The sequence below is a fragment of the Hibiscus syriacus genome, unplaced genomic scaffold (genome assembly GCF_006381635.1).
Source record: "Hibiscus syriacus cultivar Baekdansim isolate YM2019G1 unplaced genomic scaffold, ASM638163v2 tig00116971_pilon, whole genome shotgun sequence".
Classification (NCBI taxonomy): domain Eukaryota; kingdom Viridiplantae; phylum Streptophyta; class Magnoliopsida; order Malvales; family Malvaceae; genus Hibiscus; species Hibiscus syriacus.
The window spans coordinates 1,669,981-1,694,160 of NW_024063495.1; the positions used below are offsets into that span (position 1 = coordinate 1,669,981).

The 24,180-nt window shown below is 34.1% G+C and overlaps 2 protein-coding genes and 1 pseudogene across 3 annotated transcripts; all 3 read left to right on the forward strand.

Annotated features, from left to right (window-relative positions):
• Window positions 1-464: 464 nt before the first annotated feature.
• On the forward strand, window positions 465-3,618 carry LOC120191721 (annotated as a pseudogene).
• Window positions 3,619-12,211: 8,593 nt separating this feature from the next.
• On the forward strand, window positions 12,212-16,327 carry LOC120191744 (type IV inositol polyphosphate 5-phosphatase 7-like). Of its 2 annotated transcripts, XM_039194665.1 has the most exons (14): window positions 12,212-12,389; window positions 12,520-12,613; window positions 12,920-12,988; window positions 13,067-13,151; window positions 13,246-13,350; window positions 13,441-14,164; window positions 14,280-14,473; window positions 14,589-14,697; window positions 14,782-14,930; window positions 15,052-15,298; window positions 15,390-15,449; window positions 15,797-15,865; window positions 15,943-16,122; window positions 16,209-16,327. In XM_039194665.1, the coding sequence occupies exons 1-10, from the start codon at window positions 12,360-12,362 to the stop codon at window positions 15,272-15,274; spliced, it is 1,782 nt and encodes a 593-aa protein (XP_039050596.1). In that variant the 5' UTR covers window positions 12,212-12,359; the 3' UTR covers window positions 15,275-15,298; window positions 15,390-15,449; window positions 15,797-15,865; window positions 15,943-16,122; window positions 16,209-16,327. The 2 variants fall into 2 exon arrangements, with proteins under 2 accessions (XP_039050596.1, XP_039050595.1); XM_039194664.1 differs by lacking the exon at window positions 15,390-15,449.
• Window positions 16,328-21,767: 5,440 nt separating this feature from the next.
• LOC120191793 (vicilin C72-like) lies at window positions 21,768-23,845 on the forward strand. Its single transcript, XM_039194706.1, has 4 exons — window positions 21,768-22,521; window positions 22,597-22,853; window positions 22,929-23,192; window positions 23,276-23,845. Exons 1-4 carry the CDS (start codon window positions 21,768-21,770, stop codon window positions 23,780-23,782), a joined length of 1,782 nt encoding a protein of 593 aa, XP_039050637.1. The 3' UTR covers window positions 23,783-23,845.
• Window positions 23,846-24,180: the final 335 nt, after the last annotated feature.

Genomic DNA, 24,180 nt, shown 5'->3' on the forward strand with positions numbered 1-24,180 from the left:
AGTTTTGGATAATGAAATGAAATGAAATTCAACGACAGCACCACCGACCTCTTTTGTTCCCTCAGCCTTCTTCCCCAATAGAAATTTAATTTAAAGTCAACATTTTCGTCTTAATTATCTCTTTTGAAGCTTCTTTTTCAAAGGGCTTTTGATTATTTGTTATTGCATTTTGCTTACTCTACTTTGTATTCCTGATTCTCCTTCTTGGGGTTTAGTTAAAATTTTAGTTTTTTTTTTATCTAAATTCTGGATCAGAGCAATTCGTGTAATGGTGGGAATTGGGTTGATTTCTTTTAGCATTTTTGTTTCTGTTCTTGTCTGTTTATAATTATTTAAAAAAGTTAGTGATGGGGAAGAAGATTTTGTTTTGTTTTTATTAAAGTTACATAATTTCATTAATTCACGGTCTGAATATTTAAAAAGTTTGGGTTATAAGGTCAATTTTGGATACAGAGTTCTAATAGGAATTGGGGTTGGTGAAACTTTTTTTTTTTAGTCTTTCATCATATGTATACATGTTGTTTCAACTGTTTTTATTTAATTGATATTTAATCCACTTTCTGGAGTTCTGCAACCCTTTTTGTAGTTTGATTCCATGGGGTTTTGATTCTTGTTTTCAAGTTGTTGGTATTGTTAAATCTTCTTTTCGAGTTATGGATTTGAAAAGTGGAGAAGAAGATAGTGGTCTCAAGTCACCAATGAAACCAGGTGGTGGGGAAGATTCAAAGCTGAAGGGTAATGCAAGCTTTAGCAGCAAAGGCATGATCTTTCGAGCCGATAAAATCGATTTAAAAAGCTTAGACATGCAGCTGGAGAAGCACTTAAGCAGGGTTTGGTCTAGGAACATTGAGAAGGAAAGGCCTATGGAGGAATGGGAGATTGATTTGGCTAAGTTGGATTTAGGGAATGTTATAGATCATGGAACCTATGGTTTATCGTGCCACTTACTATAATCAAGATGTTGCAGGTAATCTTTGTCTTTAATTTTGATCTTATGCAGAAGATAAGAGGTTAAAGAAAACAATGATTATGCTTTGTAACTTGTTGTTGTTGATCAAAATTCCCAAATTACTTGATGCAGCTTGAGAATTCTGTTTAAGCAGCAATGACTCATTGGTATTTTGCTAATCGTTGAGTTCCTCTTGTAAATATATGTTAGTATGTGATTAAATTTTGTGATGATAGTTTGTCGTTAAAATACGGGCTAACATGCAGTCTTAGTTAAGAATGCAATCATGCGTAGAGCTGAATATATGCCAATGAGGTTTAGATAGTGTTAGCTCTAATATATGTCTGGTTAATCTGTGCTAAAGCTGTATCGGAGCCTAAGGCATGGTATTCGATATTTTGATGGAATGAGTGTAAGTTAAAACATTTTGATGGCTGATCGCTTTGTTAATGTGTTGGTTCGGGGGTGCTCAATTGAAACTCTTGACGTTAAAGTGCTTAATTCAATTGACTTTATCTTGTTTTGGATTGTTGTATTCTGGATATTTCTGCTTGATATTGGTTTTCCTACTATCTGTTTCCGAGTTATTGATCTTTTGTTGGTTTTTGGAGAATTTTTAATGTTTCAACCCATTTAATCTGATTTTTTATTCTCGATTTTCCCGCACCAAAGAATTGATCGAAAACTGCACATGTGGTGGCTTCTTGTTTGGTTTGACCACCTCTATCTTTTGCGTATTCGAACATTTGCAGATTCCACTATATCAGGATAGTGGTGTGTTAAACTACTAATCAAAATGATGATGGTTATACATAATCAGTGTTTTTGTTTGTTTCTTTTACGGAGTGCTTTTGCTGTTCATGATTTGGTTTACAATATTGTAGTTAAGCTGTTGGACTGGGGCGAGGATGGTATTGCCACAACTGCAGAAACCGCTGCTCTACGAGCATCGTTTCGGCAAGAGGTTGCTGTTTGGCACAAGCTCAATCACCCTAATGTTACAAAGGTCCAATATTATATTCTACTTTGAAATGTTCACTTGTTGATATCATCGTGGCATCGAAAGTTTTAATGTAAATATTGGCGTTTTTTTTTAATGCATTGCTTTCCATTTAGAATAATTGGTGAGAAATTTAGCTATCCCTTTGCATAATCAAGTTCTCTGTTTTCATCGGTTCTCATTTTCTGAAACATTTCTGTTCTAACCTATTGTTCCCCCCTTCGATTTGAGTTACAGTTTATCGGGGCCTCAATGGGAACTTCAAATCTTAAGATTCCCTCAAAAACTCCAACCGAAAGTCATAATCCCCTTCTTCTAAAGCATGCTGTGTTGTTGTCGAGTATCTCCCTGGTGGCACGCTGAAACAATACTTGATAAGAAATAGGCGAAAGAAACTCGCTTTTAAGGTTGTGATCCAACTTGCTCTGGACCTCTCTAGAGGGTGAATCTTTCCCTTGGTTTCGACTTTCGAGAGTTGTGAATAATATTTCTCTGTTGACGAGTATGCTTATTCCAAATTGCAGTCTTAGCTACCTGCACTTGAGAAAGATCGTACATCGTGATGTAAAGACAGAGAACATGTTTGCTAGATGCTCACAGAAATCTTAAAATTGCAGATTTCGGGGTTGCTCGTGTTGAAGCTCAGAATCCACGGGAATGACTGGTGAAACCGGTACTCTTGGCTACATGGCCCCTGAGGTAGGCATTCTTGGATGTCTTGATGAAGCATGAATTATCAGAGGCTCATTTATGTCTTCGCATCTTAATATATATATTCATTGGCCAAATTGATTTAGGTTCTTGATGGTAAGCCCTACAATAGAAGATGTGATGTCTACAGCTTTGGCATTTGCTTGTGGGAAATTTATTGTTGTGATATGCCTTATCCCGATCTTAGCTTTGCCGACGTATCATCTGCAGTTGTCCGGCAGGTTAGTTCATGTTATTCTATTTTATCAGCAAAGCATGTCTCGTTGATGTGTTCCATTGCCGGTTTTGAATAGCAGTGAAGAATGATTACTCTTCTTTCCACTTTTAAAACTCTCGATTCGATTATCATGTGCAAGCCTTGTTGCAGTAGAGTTCAAAGGTTTTTAAGTGTTTCGAATAATTCTAAGAATATGATCTATAGGTATTTGTCATTTGTTTTCTTCGACATCTTAACGCTGGTTACATACCGGCTTTTGGTGTAGGATGCTACTGCCCTACTCATTTCGCATGTTTGCTGCTCTATGTTCTCACATATATCATTAAATGATTGAACCTATTTTACGTGGTGTATATCGGCAGAATCTACGACCAGATATTCCGAGATACTGCCCGAGTTCTCTAGCAAACATCATGAGAAAATGCTGGGACGCGAATCCAGAGAAACGTCCTGAAATGGACGAGGTGGTGAGAATGCTCGAAGCCGTTAATACAAGCAGAGGAGGAGGGATGATACCAGATGACCAAACCCCAAGTTGCTTATGCTTAGGCTCGACTCGCGGTCCATGACGTCTTTTTTTTTAAAAAAAAAGGGTTACAAATGTCGAGATTCGAACAGAAATAAACGTCATCTCGTAAGAGTGGTTGCATGAACCCTAATAAACACCTTTTAGGAAAGGGTTACTGATTAAACCTCCGAATCCTCGAATTCTAAAATCGATTTTTTGATTTTGTGATGCAACTATCATACTGTTTTTTCATTTTTTTTAAGAAAAGTGTTCTGCTTCAAGTTATTGCTTGTAGTTTCAATCATAATGAAGGTGATTACAAAGTAATATATGTTCTATATACTTTTAATCATTTGATAATAAACGTTCAATCACCATTGTAGTCGCTAGTACTCGAATCTATGACTTCTAGGAACAATAACGATATTGGTTCGTGCAAAAGGAAATAAGTTGCAAAAGGAAATAAGTTGGTGCTTCAAGTTATTGTTTGTAGTTTCAAAAGGAAATAAGAAGACAGAAAATAGGCATCATCATGTAGAGAAAAGTAGATTAAAAATTCGTTCCATAACAAATCCATACAATAATTAATGTAGATTAATCTATCTATAAGTCGTATCGGTAATTATAACACTAAATGTAATAAAAAAGTGTTAATTACATTATATATCCTTGAAGTATGATCTATATTCCAAAGTGATCCCTAAACTATTAAATATTTCAATTTTATCCCTAAATTATGATTGAATGGCTGTCCCTTGTTCCCATATGTAATGGGGTAAGGGGGAGGTAAGATAATAGGCTGCCCACAACACTAGGTTGAGAGCAGCTTCCGTAGGAGACCTCCAAATTATGAAATACCCTCCATGGGACTCGATCTCACGACCTCAAGGTTAAGAACCTTGTGCTCTACCAACTGAGCTGGATGGTCATTTCCCCTAAATTATGATTATTATTTTAAATTTGTTCTCAAACTTTTGAATAATTCAATTTCATCCTCAAAATATGACCTTTTTTCTAAATTGATCCCCAAACTTTTTGAATATTCTAATTTTTGTCTCAAACTATATATATATTGAGCGTTCAATCGAGTCGAGTAAAAAAAATTCGGGTTATTAGAGTTAACGATTCCTATTTTATAACTCGAACTTGACTTGAAATTTTTTCGAGTCGAGCAAAGTTTATGAAATTATAACTAAGTCAATTCGATTCTAGCATTTTCGAGTTGAGTCAAGTCGAAAAATTTGATTTTTCAAGTCGAGTTTTGCTCATCCCTAATACTAATCACATCCTTGATTAATAAAATCGTAGGCCAAGTTATATTATTATAGGTTTGAAAAAAAAACAAAATTTAGGTTAAATTATGGTTTAAACTAATTATGTATTTAGATGAATTTAGAACGTTCAAAAAGTTTTGGGACCAATTTAGAAAGAGGTTCATAGTTTAGGGATGAAATTGAAATATTCATAAGTTTAAGGACTAATTTGAAATGAGAGTCATAATTTAAGGATAAAATTAAAATATTAAAAAGTTTAAGGATAGTTTAAAATAAGAATTATAATTTGAAAACATATGATACAATTAACTCTAAAAAAAATGACGATAAACTCCACCGATTTATGATGAGGTATTGTGAGGCAGTAGTATTCATGGGTGTTTTGCTGGTGTATTATTCTTCTGTTTGCTTTTACGTGTTTATATTTTATAATTTTTTTTATAAAAACCTATTTTATCCCAAAAAAATGTAATAGAAAAACCCTTAAATATTAAAGAAAAAAGTGTATGGCGTAAGTAGAGAATATGGTAGGGGGACAACACTTTGAAAATGAGTGAGAATTGATGGGCAATTTGGAAGGTGATAGTATGTATGTTCAGGAGTGGTGTGTCCCTTCTGATCCATTTCTAGTTGTGTCATTAATGCTCCAATCAAAGTATTTTTGGTTAAGATAATGTCTCAAAATTTTAGGTATTTATGTTTAAATTTTTATTTTGTATAAATTGTATAAAGTCTCGTCCCGTTCAAAACTTATTTATACAATCGGAGATGGTTTTCAGAAACTTATAAGTCTTCCATAGATTGGAGTTGTTAAAACTTGAGACTGCCAACACTGTCAATTAAGGTTTTTAGACATTTTTTTACTTCTAAGCCCTCCAGTCTACTATAACGTAATTCAAAATTTGACGACCAAACCTTTCTAGTAAGTTAATCTATGAATAATCACAATGATCCCGTAATTAACATATGCAATAAATGTTACTATAAATACCTATAACCAAAACTAGAAAAGGGCAAAACCTTCCTCAATATTATTTTTCATCCTTCATGACCAACTTTCTTAAACACAAAAATATCGATCAACAACCATTTTATCACCGATTATGATTTTCTATCTAAATCAGAAAGAATAAATTCATATATATTTATTTTCGAATCTAAAATCTTAAAGAATAACAATAATTTCTTAATTACTAAAGTGACTTGGTTTATACATGTTTTATATTTTAAATTATATTTTATTATCATATTTCTATGTATGCATGATTCATGAATAATGAGACGTGTCAAAGAAAGTGCCAAAAACCCATACCTTAAAAACAGGCATAGATTACAAACATGGCGGTAAAGCAAAAAGAGAAAAAAGAAAGCGGCCAATAAAAATAAAATACTAAATCTACTTTTGACTGCCTCGAAACTCTTTATAATTTTAAACCCTAAATTATTCACCAAACACATACAAAAAGATGGAAAAGCAAACCAGATCTTCTTCCCATTCTTTTTTACTCTTTATGCTTTACTGCTTCATCCTTTTTTTTTCTTAATCACAAAATGACAGTTAATCTGATCTAAAAAGTGTGATATTATATATTTGGTGTTGACATACATTTTCGTCTGACCCTTTATATATAGTATATTATTATATATTTTATATATCTTATGGTACATTTATATTATGTAGTATAAATATACTATATGTTTATATGGTATAGCATACATATATATTATATTATATAGTACATTATATAATTATAAGTTTATATTATATAGTATAAATATATTATATTATATTATATTATATTATATTATATTATATTATATTATATTATATTATATTATATTATATTATATTATATGTTTATACTATATAATATATGTACATATTTATTACATTGTGTATTTATATTTTATAATACATATATTATATCAGTACATATTATTATATATTACTATTATTATTTTTATTTCTTTTGTTTTTTGTGTTAGGTCCAACCCGAAAGCTGCCCCACTAGGCCCAGCAGACCAAGTCCAGCACACGGGAAGCCTGCCCCAGTGAAGCAAGGGTTTCGTCTCCTTTTCCTTCAGTGCCGCGTGTCCTGGATCGTCGGATCAACTTGCCATTCGACGGTCGAAATGATAACATTCTAGAGCTTGAAGAGTCTTCATCCCAGCATCAACAAACAACCCATTTCCAGATTTCTTGGCGCAACGTGGGTTTCGTGAGAATCAAACCGAACGAAAAGGGGAAAGCATTCAATATTTTAATCTAAATAAAGCTCTAAACCGAACGGAAAAGAAGGGATCCCTAAGTCTAAAAATCCCTGCAAAGTTAAAATAAAAGACAAGTTAGATTGAAGGAAAAAAACACTTGTAATCTCGAAAATAAAACGTCAATAAAAAGGTATCATTTTTACCTTTCTCGGTTCTATTCTTGAGGTATTTATTGGTCTCGGTTTTTATTTTTGTTGTTTGTTTTTCTTTTTGGCTCGAAAAACCCCCACGAAAAGAGGAAACCAATGATAGGGAGGAGGGCATGTGAAAGATCTTTCTTAGATCTAGCCCTCCTCGAGGTTTTTTTATAAGATTGGTGGTGGATTTGGAAAGAGGAGAGTGAAAGCTTTCGAATGGTGTAAAAAAGGTTGGGTTTCACCGTCGATGAACGGCAACTGATGTCAGTCTACGACGACCGACGAGATGGAGTATGACCGGAAACTGGGTTCTCTATGAACATCGGCCGAATGTTCTTCGTATGTGAAGAACATTTCAGAGAAAAATAAAAAGTTTGTTTTGATCCGTTTTTTAGAGTGAGGGGAAAATTAAACATGTTTCAAGGTTTTGGGCTTTATAGCCGACTTGAAAACCCATTCGGATCCCCTGAGGATCAACGAGTTTTCTCACGGGTAGGGTCAAATTGCATCATTGGTCCTTATAGTTTTCTGGAAAACCTATTTTGTGCTTTTATTTAATTTTAATTAAGGTTTTCCTCTTAAATTCACCGTTCACTTTATTTCATTTTGCATTCGGTCATTTCTTTATTTATTTCATGTTTTCATTTAATTATATTTAAAAGGCTATTATACTTTACGAGTTCTTGATCCGACATTGATCGTTTTTTATTTATTTTTATTTTTATTATTTCTCTTATTTTCATTTTACTTTAATTAATTCTTAAGTTCTCTTTGTTTGTACTTGATCTTGCAATTGACATTTTTCTTTTATTTTAGTTTAATTGACCTTTTCTTTTCATCGCCCTCTTCATCACTTCATGTTTTTAATATGTGTGATATGTTCCTTTACGTGACATGAATTTGTTCTATTTATTTTTAGCATTCCATTCTGTTAATTTTATTTCCATTTATTTTTCGGCATGTACATATATATGTATTTCTTTTTTTCTTTGTTTCGTTCAAAGCATTAAAGTTTAACATTTGGTTAATTTTTCCTTTTGATCCATTCAATATTTTTTTTTTCAATCTAACATCTTTTTGACCTTTTAAGGATACTTTTAATCGATCAGAGGTAAGTAATTTGGATCGAATTTTAATTTTTAATTTAACTTTTAATTTTTGCAATTAAGCCAACCGAGAAATTAAATTAGTACCAAAAGGACAGTGCAAGGGTGCTAATCCTTCCTTGATTGTAACAGACTCCCGAACCCGACATATTTCTGGTAAAACGCAGATCATGTAAGGTGATAAATTAAGATGTCTAATCAACCTAATTTTTAAAAAATAAATGATCGATGGCGGCTCCATCACGTTTTATTTAAATCGAAGCCCAATTTCAAGTCCACTAGAATGACGATTATGACATTTGGTAAAAAAAATAAATCAAAGAAATGAGAATTTATGATATAATTCTTTTATACCCTCATGCAATCCTCTTGATGTACTCTAAAATATAAATTAAGAGAAAAACGAGGATTTTTGGGTTTTTAATACTATCGTATAATTCTTTTATAACTGGTCATCGATTATAATAAAATTCTTTTTTATGCATGTAATTTATTTGTTTAAAATTTTGCCATAAATTTATGTGACCGTATCTTTTTTATTGTTTTGAGTGTTATTCATCTTATCGATAACAACATTTTTTATAATAAATTTGGGGTAAATATAAATGAACATTCATATTTTTGCATATACGATACTAGAATAAAAAACCTCAAGAAATAATAACAAATCCCTTAACTACTGAAGTAATTAAGTTCGTACAACAATGTTCTATTTCATTATTTTGTGTAACAAAAAAAATAAAAGTATATTGAAAATATGTATATGTCATAAAAAGACCTATTCTAATATATAAATAATTTATCAAAAGTTTTATTATCCTTCTAAGTTGAAGTCGATGGGATGATTTTATATGGTTTAGTCGTTATTTGCAAATCATGATTTTATGGGTTAGAAATTCTCTTTCATGATGCTATATATATATATATATATTAGGGCTTTCTACCCTAGAGAAAAGGATGGATAATCTTAAATTTTCTTTGATCACAAAGGTAGGGCGTGGCCGCAGCTGGTTCAACCATGGTGGTTTCCATGTCCTACTTCATATATATATATATAATATTTTATAAGTTTTAAGCATCAAATTTAGTGTTTAAAGTTTAAGATTTAGTCATATAAGCGCCAACTTAACTATGAATGATATCGAAAATAATAAGCTATCAAAATCTTAATCGTATTAAACTAACATTATTAGTCTCAGATTTAATCAGCGAATAATTCTATCTGATTTTAACTTCTTCTATGTCTTTCATTGAATGAAGTATTGCATCCATATTCTTCTTTCATCATGCATTTCTTGAATCCAAAAGAACCTTGTTTCTTAGATACCATCCATCACCCAAATTAGAAAAAGAAAAAGAAATTTCAAGTTCAACAAGTTGTGAATGAAAGAATAAAAGATATCCCAAAGTAGGGTCGGTTGCTTTGATATGTTCAAAAATTAGCAATATGGCCCCATTTGGTCTATTTGGTCTTTGATACAATTTATCACTTTACATATTCCTTTGTATTATTCAATCTTCTGCTTTTTCTTCCTTATTGCCTCAAATCATTTCCAAAGAGACCCACCTTACAACAGGCCAAAACGGTTGGGAATTGAATTTTAAACAACGGGTCCATTTTCGATTCAGTCTTAATTTATTTGAAAAATGTAAATTTCAAATAAGCTTAAACATAGTTGTCTCTGCATAGGGCTGGCAATTATCCATGGGTGAGTGGATTATCCACCCGTCCCGAATAAATGGATGAAAACCCGCTGTGAAACGGATGATTGGCGGGTGATAGATGGTGTGGATGGAGATTTGGACCGCGGGTGATGGGGCGAATGAAGCTCCACCCGACCCATCTTCGATCCATTGTCAGCCTTATCTCTGCATGATCATTTTATTCGGATTTGACGGATTTTGATCCGACTCAATTTGGTCGGGTCGGATTTATTTAAGAAATTCAGGTTTTGATCGAATTTGATCAGATTCGAGTTTAAGATGAAAAATTGATCCTACAACAATACTCATTTCTATTTTTTTTTCAATTAGATCCTTATTTTACCTAATAAAAATAAATTTATATATATATTATATATATCGAGTCGAATCATATTAGGTGTATTTTAAACCTAAAATACTGGGTCATTTCAGATTAAATGGAGTCTTCCTAAACCCGGATCGGGTACATGTGGAGGATTTTAATTTTCGGATCGAATTCGAGTAGATCAAAAATTTGACCCAAGCCGACCTATTGCCATCCCTACGCATAAAGTATAAACGAATGCGTCAAGTTTACTTCGTTTAATCAACGAATATGTATGGAAATATGCAGTCTTTAAGGATTGTTGATGGCCCGAGGAGCCGCCATGGACGGCGGAGACTTTAGAAAGCTCCCCCACCCTACCATTAAAAATATAGAATTGAGCATGCTTTTGCCCCTAGAGGCTCCTCCTCCATGGCTTTCTGAATAAGTGGTCAAAATTTTATAGTAGAAAGAAACTCAAATTAAATACTGGTCCTAGTGCCTGAAAATGTAGTTTGAATTCAGTGAGTGACCAAGAAAGAATAAACAACAGTGCCGCCCCTGAAAACTGGGGTAGTTGCAAATTTTAAGTGCATTTTGTTTTTTTATATTATATAAATTTTAGTATATTGATGTTATTATCTGAATTCATATTTCCGACATTTCCATCCGTTATAAGTTAGATAACTAAAATTTGAAAGAATACTGTTAATATTTCTTGAGGTACGGGTTCGAGTGCAATGAATGTCAAAGGTATAAGTGTTCAATGTTAAAAGTTTGAGAGTTATATTTAAACAAATGTTACTTTTTATATATATATATATATCAGGAAATATAGGGCCTTAATTAAAAATATAAAAAAGGTATTGTAACAATTATTCTTAAATATATATATATATTATTTTAAGTCAGATTCAGACAAAGATTTTTTACTATTAATCTGAGTCAACTAATTTTTTTTTATACAAAACTCGACATGACTTTAACTTTTTTGAGAAAAATTGATCGTATAAATCCAATGAAATTAAAATTCCGTAAGTTAATATTGTCATCCATAATTTCCCTAGTTAGACCTTATGGTTAGGGGTGAGTATTCGATCAAATTGAGTTAATATTTTTTGAATTTTTCGAGTTGATAAATCTTATTTTATAATAAACTTTATTTAAAACATTTTCTAGTTTATAATTAAATTTAATTATAAATATTTATAATATTTTCAATTATTTCACTCCAATTTAAACAATTTTATATAACCATATACAATACACATATTTCTTCATATTTTATATCATACAAAAACTCAACTCAAATTGAAAAATAAACAACCAATTATTAAAAATTTTGTGTCATTCTATATTTACTTTATAATTCAACTCAAATTTATAATTTTTCTAATCTAACTAATTTAAGTCAAATTGAATAAAAAATATCATTTTTTTTCAAGTCGAATTTTACTCCTCTAATTGTCATTGTAACCCATATCACATTCTACATAACGGCATTGTCTCTTTGCGTCTTTCATGTTGAACTAGCCTTGAGGTTTGAGGAAACTAGAGACCAATGAGTTAATAATTAAGAAATACACATAAATTAAAAATTATTACACTAAAAAAGAGAAGGAAACGCAGCTTCTCCTCCCTCGATACTGCACTTTATTCCATTCAAAATTTGATACTTTGCTTTTTTACTGATAACGAGGCTCTCTCTCTTTTGTTTAACAAAGGGATATAGAAAGAGAGAGGTGTTGCTTTACTTGTGCTTATGAGCTTTCTCTCTCTAGACTTTTTTTTTTTTTTTATGTTTACCGCATTGTGTGTTTTGTTCCACATCAAGAATCCCTCCCTTCTTGTTCTCACCTCAACTTCCTCGCATTAAAGTGGTGTCTTTGTCTATCTCTTTCTTCCTTGGACCCTTCATATTATCTGGGTTTTTTTAACTTCTTTCTTTGCGTTAACACACATGAAAGAGGAATCTAAGACAAAACCATTTCTTGTTTTTGCTTCAACTATGCGTTTGTTCTTGTTTTTGGGGAAGGATCAGTGGAGTGTGCTGCTTATGGGGTTCTAGCAACAGTTTTCTTTTTGTTTTTTCCTCTTGGTGATTTGTATCAAAGTCGAGAGCTTTGAGGAATTGTAAAATAGTGAATTTGGGAGTTGTATGAAGCAAAAGCTTTAACAATGAGTGATGGGAAACCCAAGAAAAGCAAGGTTTGGTTTTGCTCTTTCTCTGCTTATGGTTTTCAATACTCAAATTTGTGGAAAAAAGAAACTGTTTTTGGGAGATTTTGGAACTGATTTTTTTCTCCCTTCAATCGGGTGTTCATTTGTTTTGGTGTAGCTCTCATGGTCCAAAAAGATGGTCAGAAAATGGTTCAATATCAAGAGCAAAACCGAGGACTTTCAAGCTGATGATCATGTTTGTGGAGGAGGAGGTGAGTATTTTGAGCTTTATTTTCTGGGAATTTCATAATGATTGCTTGGTATTCATGAAATTGTTAGGATCTCATGCTTTAATGTCAAGAAAAGGTCACTTGTGAAAAAAAAAAAGTGAATGGATACTTGGCTATTTCAAGGCTTTATCTTTTCCTCGATTCTAATTTTAACTATATGTACTCAAGATTCTGATATTTTCTCTTGTCATGCAATTTTCTCATCAAGCAAACAAGGCATCCTTGAAATATTCCTTTAGCAATTACAAATTTTGTTCATAACTTGGATTTTTGTTTTTCAATCTTCAGGAGGTGAAGTGGAATACAGGACCAGCTTCTCAGAAAGGGAGCCATGCACAATCAAAAAGAGTAAAACAGGTTCCTTATCTCATCTCACAAGTTTCTAAGAAGAAATTTTATTATGATTACTTTAATAAATGATACTATGATGTGCAGAAAAATTTTGTCAGAGAACGGAGCAAAGCCGGCGAGGGAGAATGAATCTTGATCACCCTCGAATCATAGATGTCGAAAATTATAGGTATATTTTCTTTTGTATGGTATATTCTTTTTATCACCTTTATTCCTTTGTGATGCATCAGTACCAATTGCTCTTCTGTTGTCCATTGGAGCAGCATTTTTGTAGCTACATGGAATGTGGCCGGAAGATCCCCACCGAGTAATTTGAATCTAGAAGATTTGCTGCATGCCTCGTCTCCGGCAGATATATATGTCCTCGGGTATGTTTTCGACAGTTTTGATCTTCACGTCTTCCTTACCAAACTTTGATTGTTCGTAGAATGATTTCCTTCCTATTTGTTTTCTTACAGGTTTCAAGAGATAGTACCTTTGAATGCTGGGAATATTTTGGGTGCAGAAGACAATGGTCCAGCCAAAAAATGGTTGTCTCTCATTCGAAAGACTCTAAACAATCTTCCCGGAACCAGCGGCAGCGGGGGTTGTTATACACCATCTCCTGTTCCTCAGCCCATTGTCGAGGTGGATGCTGATTTCGAGGGGTCATCTAGGCAGAAGAATTCGTCTTTCTTTCATCGCCGATCATTTCAAACAACAAGCAGTTGGAGAATGGACAACGATCCCTCGATTCCACAACCACGACTTGATAGGCGATTCAGTGTTTGTGATAGGGTAATATTTGGTCACAGGCCCAGTGACTACGACTCCAGTTATAGATGGGGTAATAGGCCCAGTGACTACGACTCCAGCTATAGATGGGGTAATAGGCCTAGTGATTACTCCCGGCCTAGCGATTACTCCCGACCTAGCGATTACTCCAGATGGGGTTCATCGGACGATGATAATGGGATAACGGAATCACCAAGTACTGTATTGTACTCGCCAATGTCCTATGGTGGATCTGCATCCGAACAGGGAAATAGGATGCCTGGGCATTCAAGGTACTGCTTAGTGGCTAGTAAGCAAATGGTTGGCATATTTATCACAATCTGGGTCAGGAGCGAGTTGAGAGACCATGTTAAAAACATGAAAGTATCTTGTGTTGGCAGAGGATTGATGGGTTATCTTGGAAATAAGGTATTACTCGACCGTAAAATGGTACTCTTAAAGAGTTTAACTTTCATATAATTTCCCGTCTTATGCTCAAGAATCAGAGGCACTCATGATTAACCGATATGGTTTGGTTTGCCAGGGTTCTATATCTGTCAGTATGTTGCTGCATCAAACAAGCTTTTGCTTCATCTGCACTCATTTAACTTCGGGACAAAAGGAGGGCGATGAGCTAAGAAGGAACGCTGATGTCATGGAGATTCTTAAGAAGACAAGGTTTCCACGGGTTCGTAACGAAGAAAATGAAAAGCCCCCTGAAACAATCCTCGAGCACGAGTAAGGACTTTAGTCTGTAAATTAGCTTTGAAACAAAGCCTAGAAATCAACTCATGACCATTTTATCATAGAATGCATTTGTTTGCATATACTGACTATTTATATATTAATCCAGTCGAATAATTTGGCTTGGGGATTTGAATTATCGCATCGCTCTCTCTTACCGGTCTGCCAAGGCACTTGTTGAGATGCAGAACTGGAGAGCATTGCTAGAAAATGACCAGGTACGCTTCTTATACAAACTTCGTATCTTCGTTTGGAATAGCACACAATAGTTTAAAAACCTTTCATTGGCGATATTTCGGCAGCTAAGGATAGAGCAGAAACGAGGTCATGTTTTTAAGGGATGGAATGAAGGAAAGATTTACTTCCCACCAACATACAAGTATTCAAGAAATTCAGACAGATATACCGGGTATGATATGCACCCAAAGGAGAAATGCCGAACTCCGGCTTGGTAAGAAAATGCCTCCTGCCGTAAGGCATGATAAAGTAGTTAAAATCATAGCTCCAATGCGAGGAACAATAAAGAAAATGGGCTTAAAAGAAGTGCGCTTACTTAACTTTTTCGTGTGAAGGTGTGACCGGATATTGTGGTATGGAGAAGGTATCCACCAATTATCTTATGTTCGTGGGGAATCTAAGTTCTCTGATCATAGACCAGTTTATGGTATATTTTGGGCTGAAGTTGAGTCAAGCCGCGGCCGGCTGAAGAAGAGCATGAGTTACTCTACTTCGAGGATTGACGTAGAGGAGCTTTTGCCATATGCGCATGGATACACCGAGCTCAATTTTTTCTAAAGGAGACTACGACCCGCATTCAAAGTATGCTATCTCTCTCTCTCTGTATAATTGTGTGTGTACATTTTTACGATCCACATTCCTATTACTAAGTGATCCGTATGGTTTAAAGCAGGAGCTTAGTTTCAATGTGCTTCCACATATCAGCAATAATTTTGCATTCTGAATCAATTAGGTAAATGCTTTTCGAGCTTTTTCGTTTGCTTTTCTTTTCTCAGTCTCGTGCATCAAATTTGTCCGAAATAAAACAAGTTTCCTGCACTCAGTAAACCTTTGTGATTGTGGTCCTTGGACCTTAACCCTTTTACTCCCATAGCTTTTAAACATGGAAAAGAAAACAACGTATCTTCCAAGAAACTGAATCACGGTCACTTAGCAATAAGATTGTGAGAATCTATTCGAGAAACCAGCTCTGAAAAAGAAAATTTACTTTGCCATATAACATTGGAAGTGTTCGATATTTTTGTTCTTTTTTCTCCATTGATTTTTTATTGAGAAGAGCCATTCTTTTGTCATGTGCAGTCAAGAATCACTTTGAGGAGGCTCATTCATAATGGTGACAGGCATTCCATTGCTCACTAACCGAAAAAGGTTGGTTCTTCTTTCACTTTTTGACATGCTGTTTATTGGTTTCTTCGGCTAACCTTGTTTTCATGTTCGTTGATCAGGTGTAAACTCCGTAATTGATAGTTTGACTAACTTGAATCATTGATAATTTACGACATCAGCTTACAACATACCAATCTCAGTGCAACTGATAGTTAAAGACAACTGATTAACAAAAATTCCACTTCTAAGGCATCTCAAAGCAAGCTCGAACGATATCGATAATGCTTCACAGCGAATAGGTACTTATGATTACTTCTAAATATTCAAAAAGGTTAAAATTAGCTTTACTTGTTTGATAATTATGTAGCTTTTTTCAGTTTTGCAGGAAAGAAGTTTGCATGATCAAGAACTGCCGAACCGTGGGGTACTTGCAGATTGTTTTGTTTACGATTTGTTAGTTTTAGGGAATTCTTTTCGAAGAGCTGAAGAAGATAAAAGGACGGTCAATACAATCATTTCAAGTTAACCTTTTTTTTTTAAATGCAAAAAGGGTTTCATGTGGATACTCATTACCAAAGAGAGAAGAAATGTAAAGAACAAAACCAAGTGGAAATAGAAATCAGAATGCTTTTGCTAATGATTTTACTGAGAAAAGTTGGTTTCATTGATGATAGAACGTCTGCACTGTCATTCCTTTTTCTCTTTTACTTTATTGCAGGCTTGGCAGACTTATATGGAAGCCATGACTGAGAAATCTCTTTCAAAAGAGTGCTCTTTATATGGATGGATGGATGGATGGATGGATGGATGGATGGATGGGTGGATGGGTGGATGGGTGGATGGGTGGATGGGTGGGTGGATGGGTGGATGTGTGTATGTGTGTATGTGTGTGTGTATGTGTGTATGTGTGTATGTGTGTGTGTATGTGTGTATGTATGTGCCATATCATTACTTTGTTCTTTCTTGTCTGGGATGTAGAGGAAGTAAAAAACAAGAGTGGGGGCAGAAAAAGTGGGGAATATTCCTATCACTTCTATATTGTAGGTCAATTTGTGTTATACCGTCATTGGAGTTTCCACAATTAAGCATAGGTTTAAGAAATCGATAGGTTTTCGACATACCGAACGTCGACTTTCGAAGAATCCTCCTGCATAAGATTAGTAGTTTAGATGAACAAAAGGGGAAGATGAGCAAATGGTATGTAATTCCATTCCAAACATGGTCAAACAAGGCACCAAAAGGAGTGGGGGATACAGATAAAGAAAGATTCTGTTTACTTCAAAGCTATCAAAGGGAGAAACCCTGTCAGTCATTAGTCACTTTGTCTGGTACAATTCCAATGGCTACTGCAATGGTTTAGGACCATTTGATACATACATACGTATATTACAGTAAGAATCTGCAATTCTATGGCACTTTTCATCAGCATGAGGAACTAACATAATCGAACAGAACCAAACTGTTGTTCTAATTATTACAGTGAAAACTCTCCTTTTCCTCTGCCTACGCAAGGTGAAGAATATGGTTGAAAAGAACATGATAGCTTATATATATATATATATCTGACAATTCCATTGGCAAGCCATGATTTTAATGCTCTTTTTTTTCCCCTTCTGAAACTGTTGTTATTGTGCTTTAATCTTTTGCTGTATTAAATCCAAGCTTTAAAAGCAAGTTCATACATTGATCTGCAATGGCTCAGAGCAAGTTATGTGTCTCTCTAATGCAGACCATACCAATGAATAGGTCTTTTTCCTACAGCTAGCAGACAATGCTTCCTGCTAAATCCGGTCTAAGATTCCCTCTTCTTCTTTGGACTTATCTTTTTCTTTTTAATATCCACACTTGTTTTCGAATATTTTCACATTTAACACTTATTTAAATCGGGGTGTAGAACACACCTTCCTTTCCTGCAATTTTTTCTCTTAAAAAGGAACGTGTAGAGGGATGGCAATTATATATGCACCCTATGGGATTCGACTCCACCCAACCTGAGTAGATTGAATTATCTTTTCAAAAATATTGAATTTGAGTTGGGACGAGTTGGATTTTATTGAATAATAGGGTCGGGTTGGTTCAGATTTAGGGTGAAAATATCTTACTTGATATAATATTATAATAATCTTTATATATTTAGAGATAATTGTAATAATACATATTCTTATATTATTATTTTTAATTAGATCATTATTTTATTTAATAAAAATAAATTTTTATATATAAATAAATTTAAGTCAGATTGAGTCGGGTCGGATGAGATCTTCCTAAACTCGGGTCAGATCAAGTATGGGTGGATGAATTTTATTTTCGAGTCGGGTTTAGATAGGGATGGGCACGGGGCGGGGAGGGTCGGGTTTTTGACTGCGCTGACCTCGACCTAAAAATATTTTACTAATAACCGACCCCACCCCACCATGTTAATTTTTAGGTTTTCTCCCGCCCCAAAACCGTCTCGATTTTTAGACTATAACCCTGACCCGACCCGAATATATCAATATTTTAAATAATTAAAATAATATAATAATATATTTATAATCATTTATTATATTTAAATTATTAAAATAATATATTTTATTATTATTTTAAATTATTCCACGTCACTCTTTTATTTCTTAATTGGTGGAATTGGATAGGCTACCAACTAAGAGTATGATGCTAAGACGAGGTTGTGAAATAGACCCTCGGTGTTTATTTTGTGGTGATGAATTAAATACGTGCGACCACCTTTTTGTTGAATGTTATTATGCTTGTCAAGTTTAGCAGTTGATTTTGCAAGCTTGTAAGCATGATGGATCTCAAAATGATTGGATGGATTTGATTAATTGGTTGCAAAAGGTTTGTAAAGAAAGTCTTTACATGCTACTATCACTCGGTTAGTTTGGTGTGTGTTCAACTACTATATTTGACAGGAGAGGAATAATATGCATCATAAGAGTGCAGAGTTATTTTTTCTCAGATTAAGAATGATATTGTCTAGGCTTATTGGAAATAGGAAGATCTCTAATTTAAATTCTAGTTTAGTTGCTAGTTGGGGCTTTTAATTTCAAACTTTGTTGTTGTTGGTTGTTTTGTTCTTTGATTTTTTGATTTGTTTATTTCTATAGGTGTTGGAATTGAGTGATGTAATGTTTATTTGTGCTTGAAGTTTCTGTTGGATGAATAAATGAAATTTATCCCAAAAAATAATATATTATATAATTTACTATATTTTTAATAATTAAATAATATATTTTAACATTATAAAAATAAAAATATTTAAATCTTAAATAGATTATATATTTTATACCAGATCGAGTCGGTAATTTTTCACCTTAAACCCAATATGATCCCGCCCCAAACCTACTAAGTATATAACCCGTCCCATCTCGAACTCTAAAATTTCAAAAGAAAAATTGTCCTTATAGGGACTGGTCGAGTTAGAACCCATAGAATTTGGGTATTTTGACCATCCTTAGGTTTAGGTGGGCCAAAAATCTCACCCAATTTTTACCTGTTCTCATCCTTAAAAGTGTATAATCTCCTCCTAAAATTCTACTATTTCTCGACACTCATTTAAGTCCTGAGTAACATTTGTTAAACGAGTTTTGATCGGATTGAATCAAATTTTATGAGGGAGATGAGATAAATAAATTTGAGCAAAAATTTATTTTTAAATAAAACTATATGATCTAATATGACATAATATATTATCACTCTTTTTTTTCCCCATGATATTTTTATATCAAATCACATAAAGTATTGTGTTGAAACTACTTGTAAGTTATTAGAATATTATTCATGTTGTACTTTTAAGATTCATTTAATCAATTTTTCGATAAAATCACTTAAATATCATTATGGGGAAAAATAATTCTTCATATACTATTCCACCATAATTATTCTATGAAATAGAGTAAAATAAACGGTACATATAAAAGATGTATGGAAGATCCGACCCGACGTCTTCTGTCATTATTTTCTACGTCGTTTGTGTCCATATACGCCCATATTTTTCATAAGCGATTCGAGAAAATAAATTCAGAACATCATTAATGAGAGGAAAATTTCTCACTTCATTATTGTAGTGATTTTGCCCAAACTTCCTTGTAGTCTTGGGATTTTATTTATGGATCATTTACTTTTAAGATTGAATTTATTATACTTTTAGATATTAAAAACGAAGATATATTTTTACATTGGAATTCAAGATAGGTTTGGAACATATGAAATACTTTTAAAATCGAGACAAATCAAATCAAATAAAGTCCATCAATTTATAAATCGAAGTAATTAGGATAAAAAAAAATCTAATCTTACCCGACCTGATTCAAACCTTCAAAAATGATAAATAAATAAAAATCAAATAACAATATTAATAATAATAGAAAAGAATTTGGGCCAAAATAATAATAAATAATCCACTTTAATAAATTGGGTCCAAAACTCAAATGGAAAAAGTGAATGGGCAAACTCAAACCCACTAAAGAATACGGGTTGCTTACAAAATAAATTATTATTATTTTAACAAAACTTCTCTTCCTTATATTCTCAATTATTTCACCTAAATCTTTAAAACTTTATGTTTGAATTGTAAAATTTATTTTTTAAAGAAAAAATAATATATTAATATAGATCGTGTGTAAAATGAGATTTATCATAATTCAATTTTATTTTTTAAATAATATAAAGATACAAAAATATAGATGTATACAATATTTTATATTCTTGTTATATATCTCAAAATTAAAATACAATGATTATATATGGTTCATTTTCTCTAGGTATATTTAAATTAATATGTTACCGTTATTTGTAACCATTAACAAATATAATCGTTATATTTTATAGGTTATTAACTGAACAATTAAAGTTTAATGGTTTCGGTTAAACGAATCGCTAAAAATATTGATTAACAGTTACGATTACGGTTAATGAATTTTGATAAATATGTAACCATTGGTTAATCGTTAGTAAATTATAATTAATTATATTTTTTAGATAATAGAATTAGAAATAAAATCAAAATGATTCCTCATATTTTATAGTTATCATGTTTATCTTATATAGGAGTACATTAAATCAAACAAATATGGAAAAATACATGATTTTAAATTTCAAAATATAAATATACATGTAAGATTTTAAACTGTAAAAAATGTATATACCTCGTGATATATATATTTCTATAAAATAAAATACATTGACAAATAAATAAGATTTTACAAATATACATGTTTCTATTATCGCAAATTTTATGAATTTTTTTTTAATTGTGTTATGTTTGAAAAATATTGTAATAGGTTACTTTATAATTGATTTGTTAATAATGGTTAACCGCTAACGGATTAATGATTTTTTAATAATTAAATTATTATTAACAAAATTTAATAATCATTATAACAATTAATCGATGGTTTAAACTTAACGATACGGTTATCTGAACACCCTTGATTTTATCTACACCTCATTACCATACACAGAAATATGTGTACACCTGAGCTGTCCATTCTGCCATATTACACCTCAATCTCAACTCGTGAAATCTGGATATTAACGCAACCAACTCATCTCTAACTCACCGCAAAACACCCACTTCCCATTAAGAATTTGTATTTGATTCATATAAAGTTTCAACACCTTGAAACTCAACCGAGTTCGCGTAAAAGACAACCCGCACCAGGGACCACAATCTCTCAGCTGCTAAAGCATCATCACTTCGCCACTTCCAGTTACAGAAACAACCAAGATTCCCTGCAACCAAAGCTTGTCGTAAGCTTGCCCGTACCACGTGAAGGGCGTAGCTCCTCGTCACCTTAATTTGCACACTCGTCACCATGCATGTCAATGTGTTCAACACGTTGATGAAGATCCGCATGCAAAAGCTAACATTTCACTCTATAAATAAATTACCAGTCTTTGCTCCGTTATCAACCCACACTGAGCTCAAAATATTATAGTAATAGTCATGGTGACGAGTAAGTCTTTTCTTTTAGTTTTGCTCTTCTCTCTTGTGCTTTCTTTTGGCTTGCTTTGTTCAGCTGCTGATCGTTCCGGTAGAAGAGGCAAGGAGGATCCTCGGAAGAGGTACCAGGACTGCCAGAGGCGATGCCAAGGGGAGACTCGTGGAGAAAGGGAGCAAGACCGATGCGAAGAACAATGTGAAAGGCAGTTTAGACAGGAACAGAGGGAGCAAGAAGAGGAGGACGAACGGTGGAGCCACGGTGATCCGAACCCCGAAGATCCCCAGAGGAGGTTCGAGGAATGCCGGGAACGGTGCCAACAGGAAGGACAAAGGCAGCAGCCGCAATGCCAACAACAATGCCAGAGAGAATTCCAGGGACTCCAGCAATGTCAACAGCATTGTCAACAGGAAGAACAAAGGCCGGAAAGGAAGCAGCAATGCGTGAGACAATGCCGGGAGAAGTTCGAAGAACAACCAAGGAGAGAAAGAGGAAACAGGAGGGAAGACGAAGAAGAAGAAGAGGAATGGGAAGAAGGGCGTCAAAGCCATAACCCTTACTATTTCCCCCGCAGAAAATATGCCCAAGCTCGATACGAGGAAGACAATGGCAATTTCTGGGTCCTCCAGAGGTTTTCCCAGAAGCATCAGTTACTCAAGGGCATCGACGAGTATCGAGTTGCACTCATAGAAGCAAATCCCAACACTTTCGTCCTCCCACACCACTGTGATGCTGACAAAATTTACTTCGTAACAAGAGGTAACATCTTAAAATTTTCATCCTTTTTATCACTATATATATAGACACTAAAACAAGGTAATTTCGTTTTTGCAGGAAAGGGAACGCTAACGTTCTTGACACAGAAGAAGAAAGAATCCTTCAATTTAGTCCCTGGAGTTATAGTCAAAATTCCAACAGGAAGCACTGTGTACTTGGTGAACCAAGACAACAACGAAAAGCTAATCATAGCAGTGCTCCACCGCCCTGTTAACAACCCTGGAAAATTCGAGGAATTCTTCCCTGCAGGACAAGAACAACCTCAGTCATATTACCAACCCTTCAGCCGTGAAATTCTCGAGGCTGTTTTCAATGTATGTTTTTTTTTCACTATTAATATCAATGATAATTTGTTGGTTCATTGATTGAATCTTGTTTCTTTGTAATAGACACGAAGTGAGCAGCTCGATAGGCTGTTCCAAGGGAAGCAAAGCCAGCAGGGAATGTTCCGTAGAGTCAGCCAAGAGCAGATAAAATCATTGAGCAAAGGAGCCACTACGCCAAAGGAGAAAGAAGAGAAATGCGCCTTCAACTTGTTGTCCCAAAATCCTAAATACTCCAACGAAAACGGAAAATTCTTCGAGGCTTGCCCTCGTGAATTCGAGCTACTCCGGAACATAGATGCCGCCGTCGCCGGAATCGAAATAAGCAAAGTAAAGTAGTAAACTCAAAACCAAATCCCATTACAAAATCATGCTAATCAAAATCTATAACCCCTTTTTTATTCTTTCTGCAGGGATCAATCTTTGTGCCGCACTACAATTCAATGTCGACATTCGTGGTCCTCGTCACCAATGGAAACGGGTACGTCGAAATGGTTTGCCCTCATCTCTCTAGCCAAAGCTCTCGAAAGGAAGAGGAAGAGGAAGAGGAAGAGGAAAGGAAAAGTGGAGAATACAAGCAAGTGAAAACCAGATTATCGGCCGGTGATGTATTTGTAGTTCCGGCAGGCCATCCAGTCACATATTATGCATCCCAAAACCAGCACCTGAGATTCATAGCCTTCGGACTCTACCACCAGAACAACACGAGGAACTTCATAGCCGGGAAAGACAACATGATGAAGCAAATGGATAGTGAGGCGAAGGAGCTCGCGTTCGGGTTGCCTTCGAAGTTTGTCGACGAGATATTCAGCGGCCCGAAAGAGTCGTACTTTGTGTCTAGACAGAGTCAACAACGTGGAGATGAAGAGAGTAGGGGAAAACCCATGAACTCGATCCTGGACTTGACTCGTTTCTTCTAAACTGCTGCAGTTTGTGCATGTAATGGAATAAATATGTAAAAGAGGAGAGCCTTGTTTTGTAGTAGCATGGGGCTATCGCCTGTGCTCTGTCTTCTTCCTATGTGCAGGAATAAAATAAAGAGAAATCTTAGTTTTCCTTTGCTGTTTTTTTCCCTATATGTACAGCTGAGCTGTTCCGATCAACGTCCACTCAGTCTGAACTCGTTGATATGGATATCAACTCATCCAACTCACTGGTTTCGACACTTTTTAAACTCAATTGAGTTCAGGTGAAAATCAACCATCTCTATGAACTATGCTGTAAAAGCATAATCCTTGATTACAGATACGTGCAAGATTTTCCTCCAAGCAAAGGTTGTCGTAAGCTTGCCCGTACCTACCCGACTAGGACGATACAA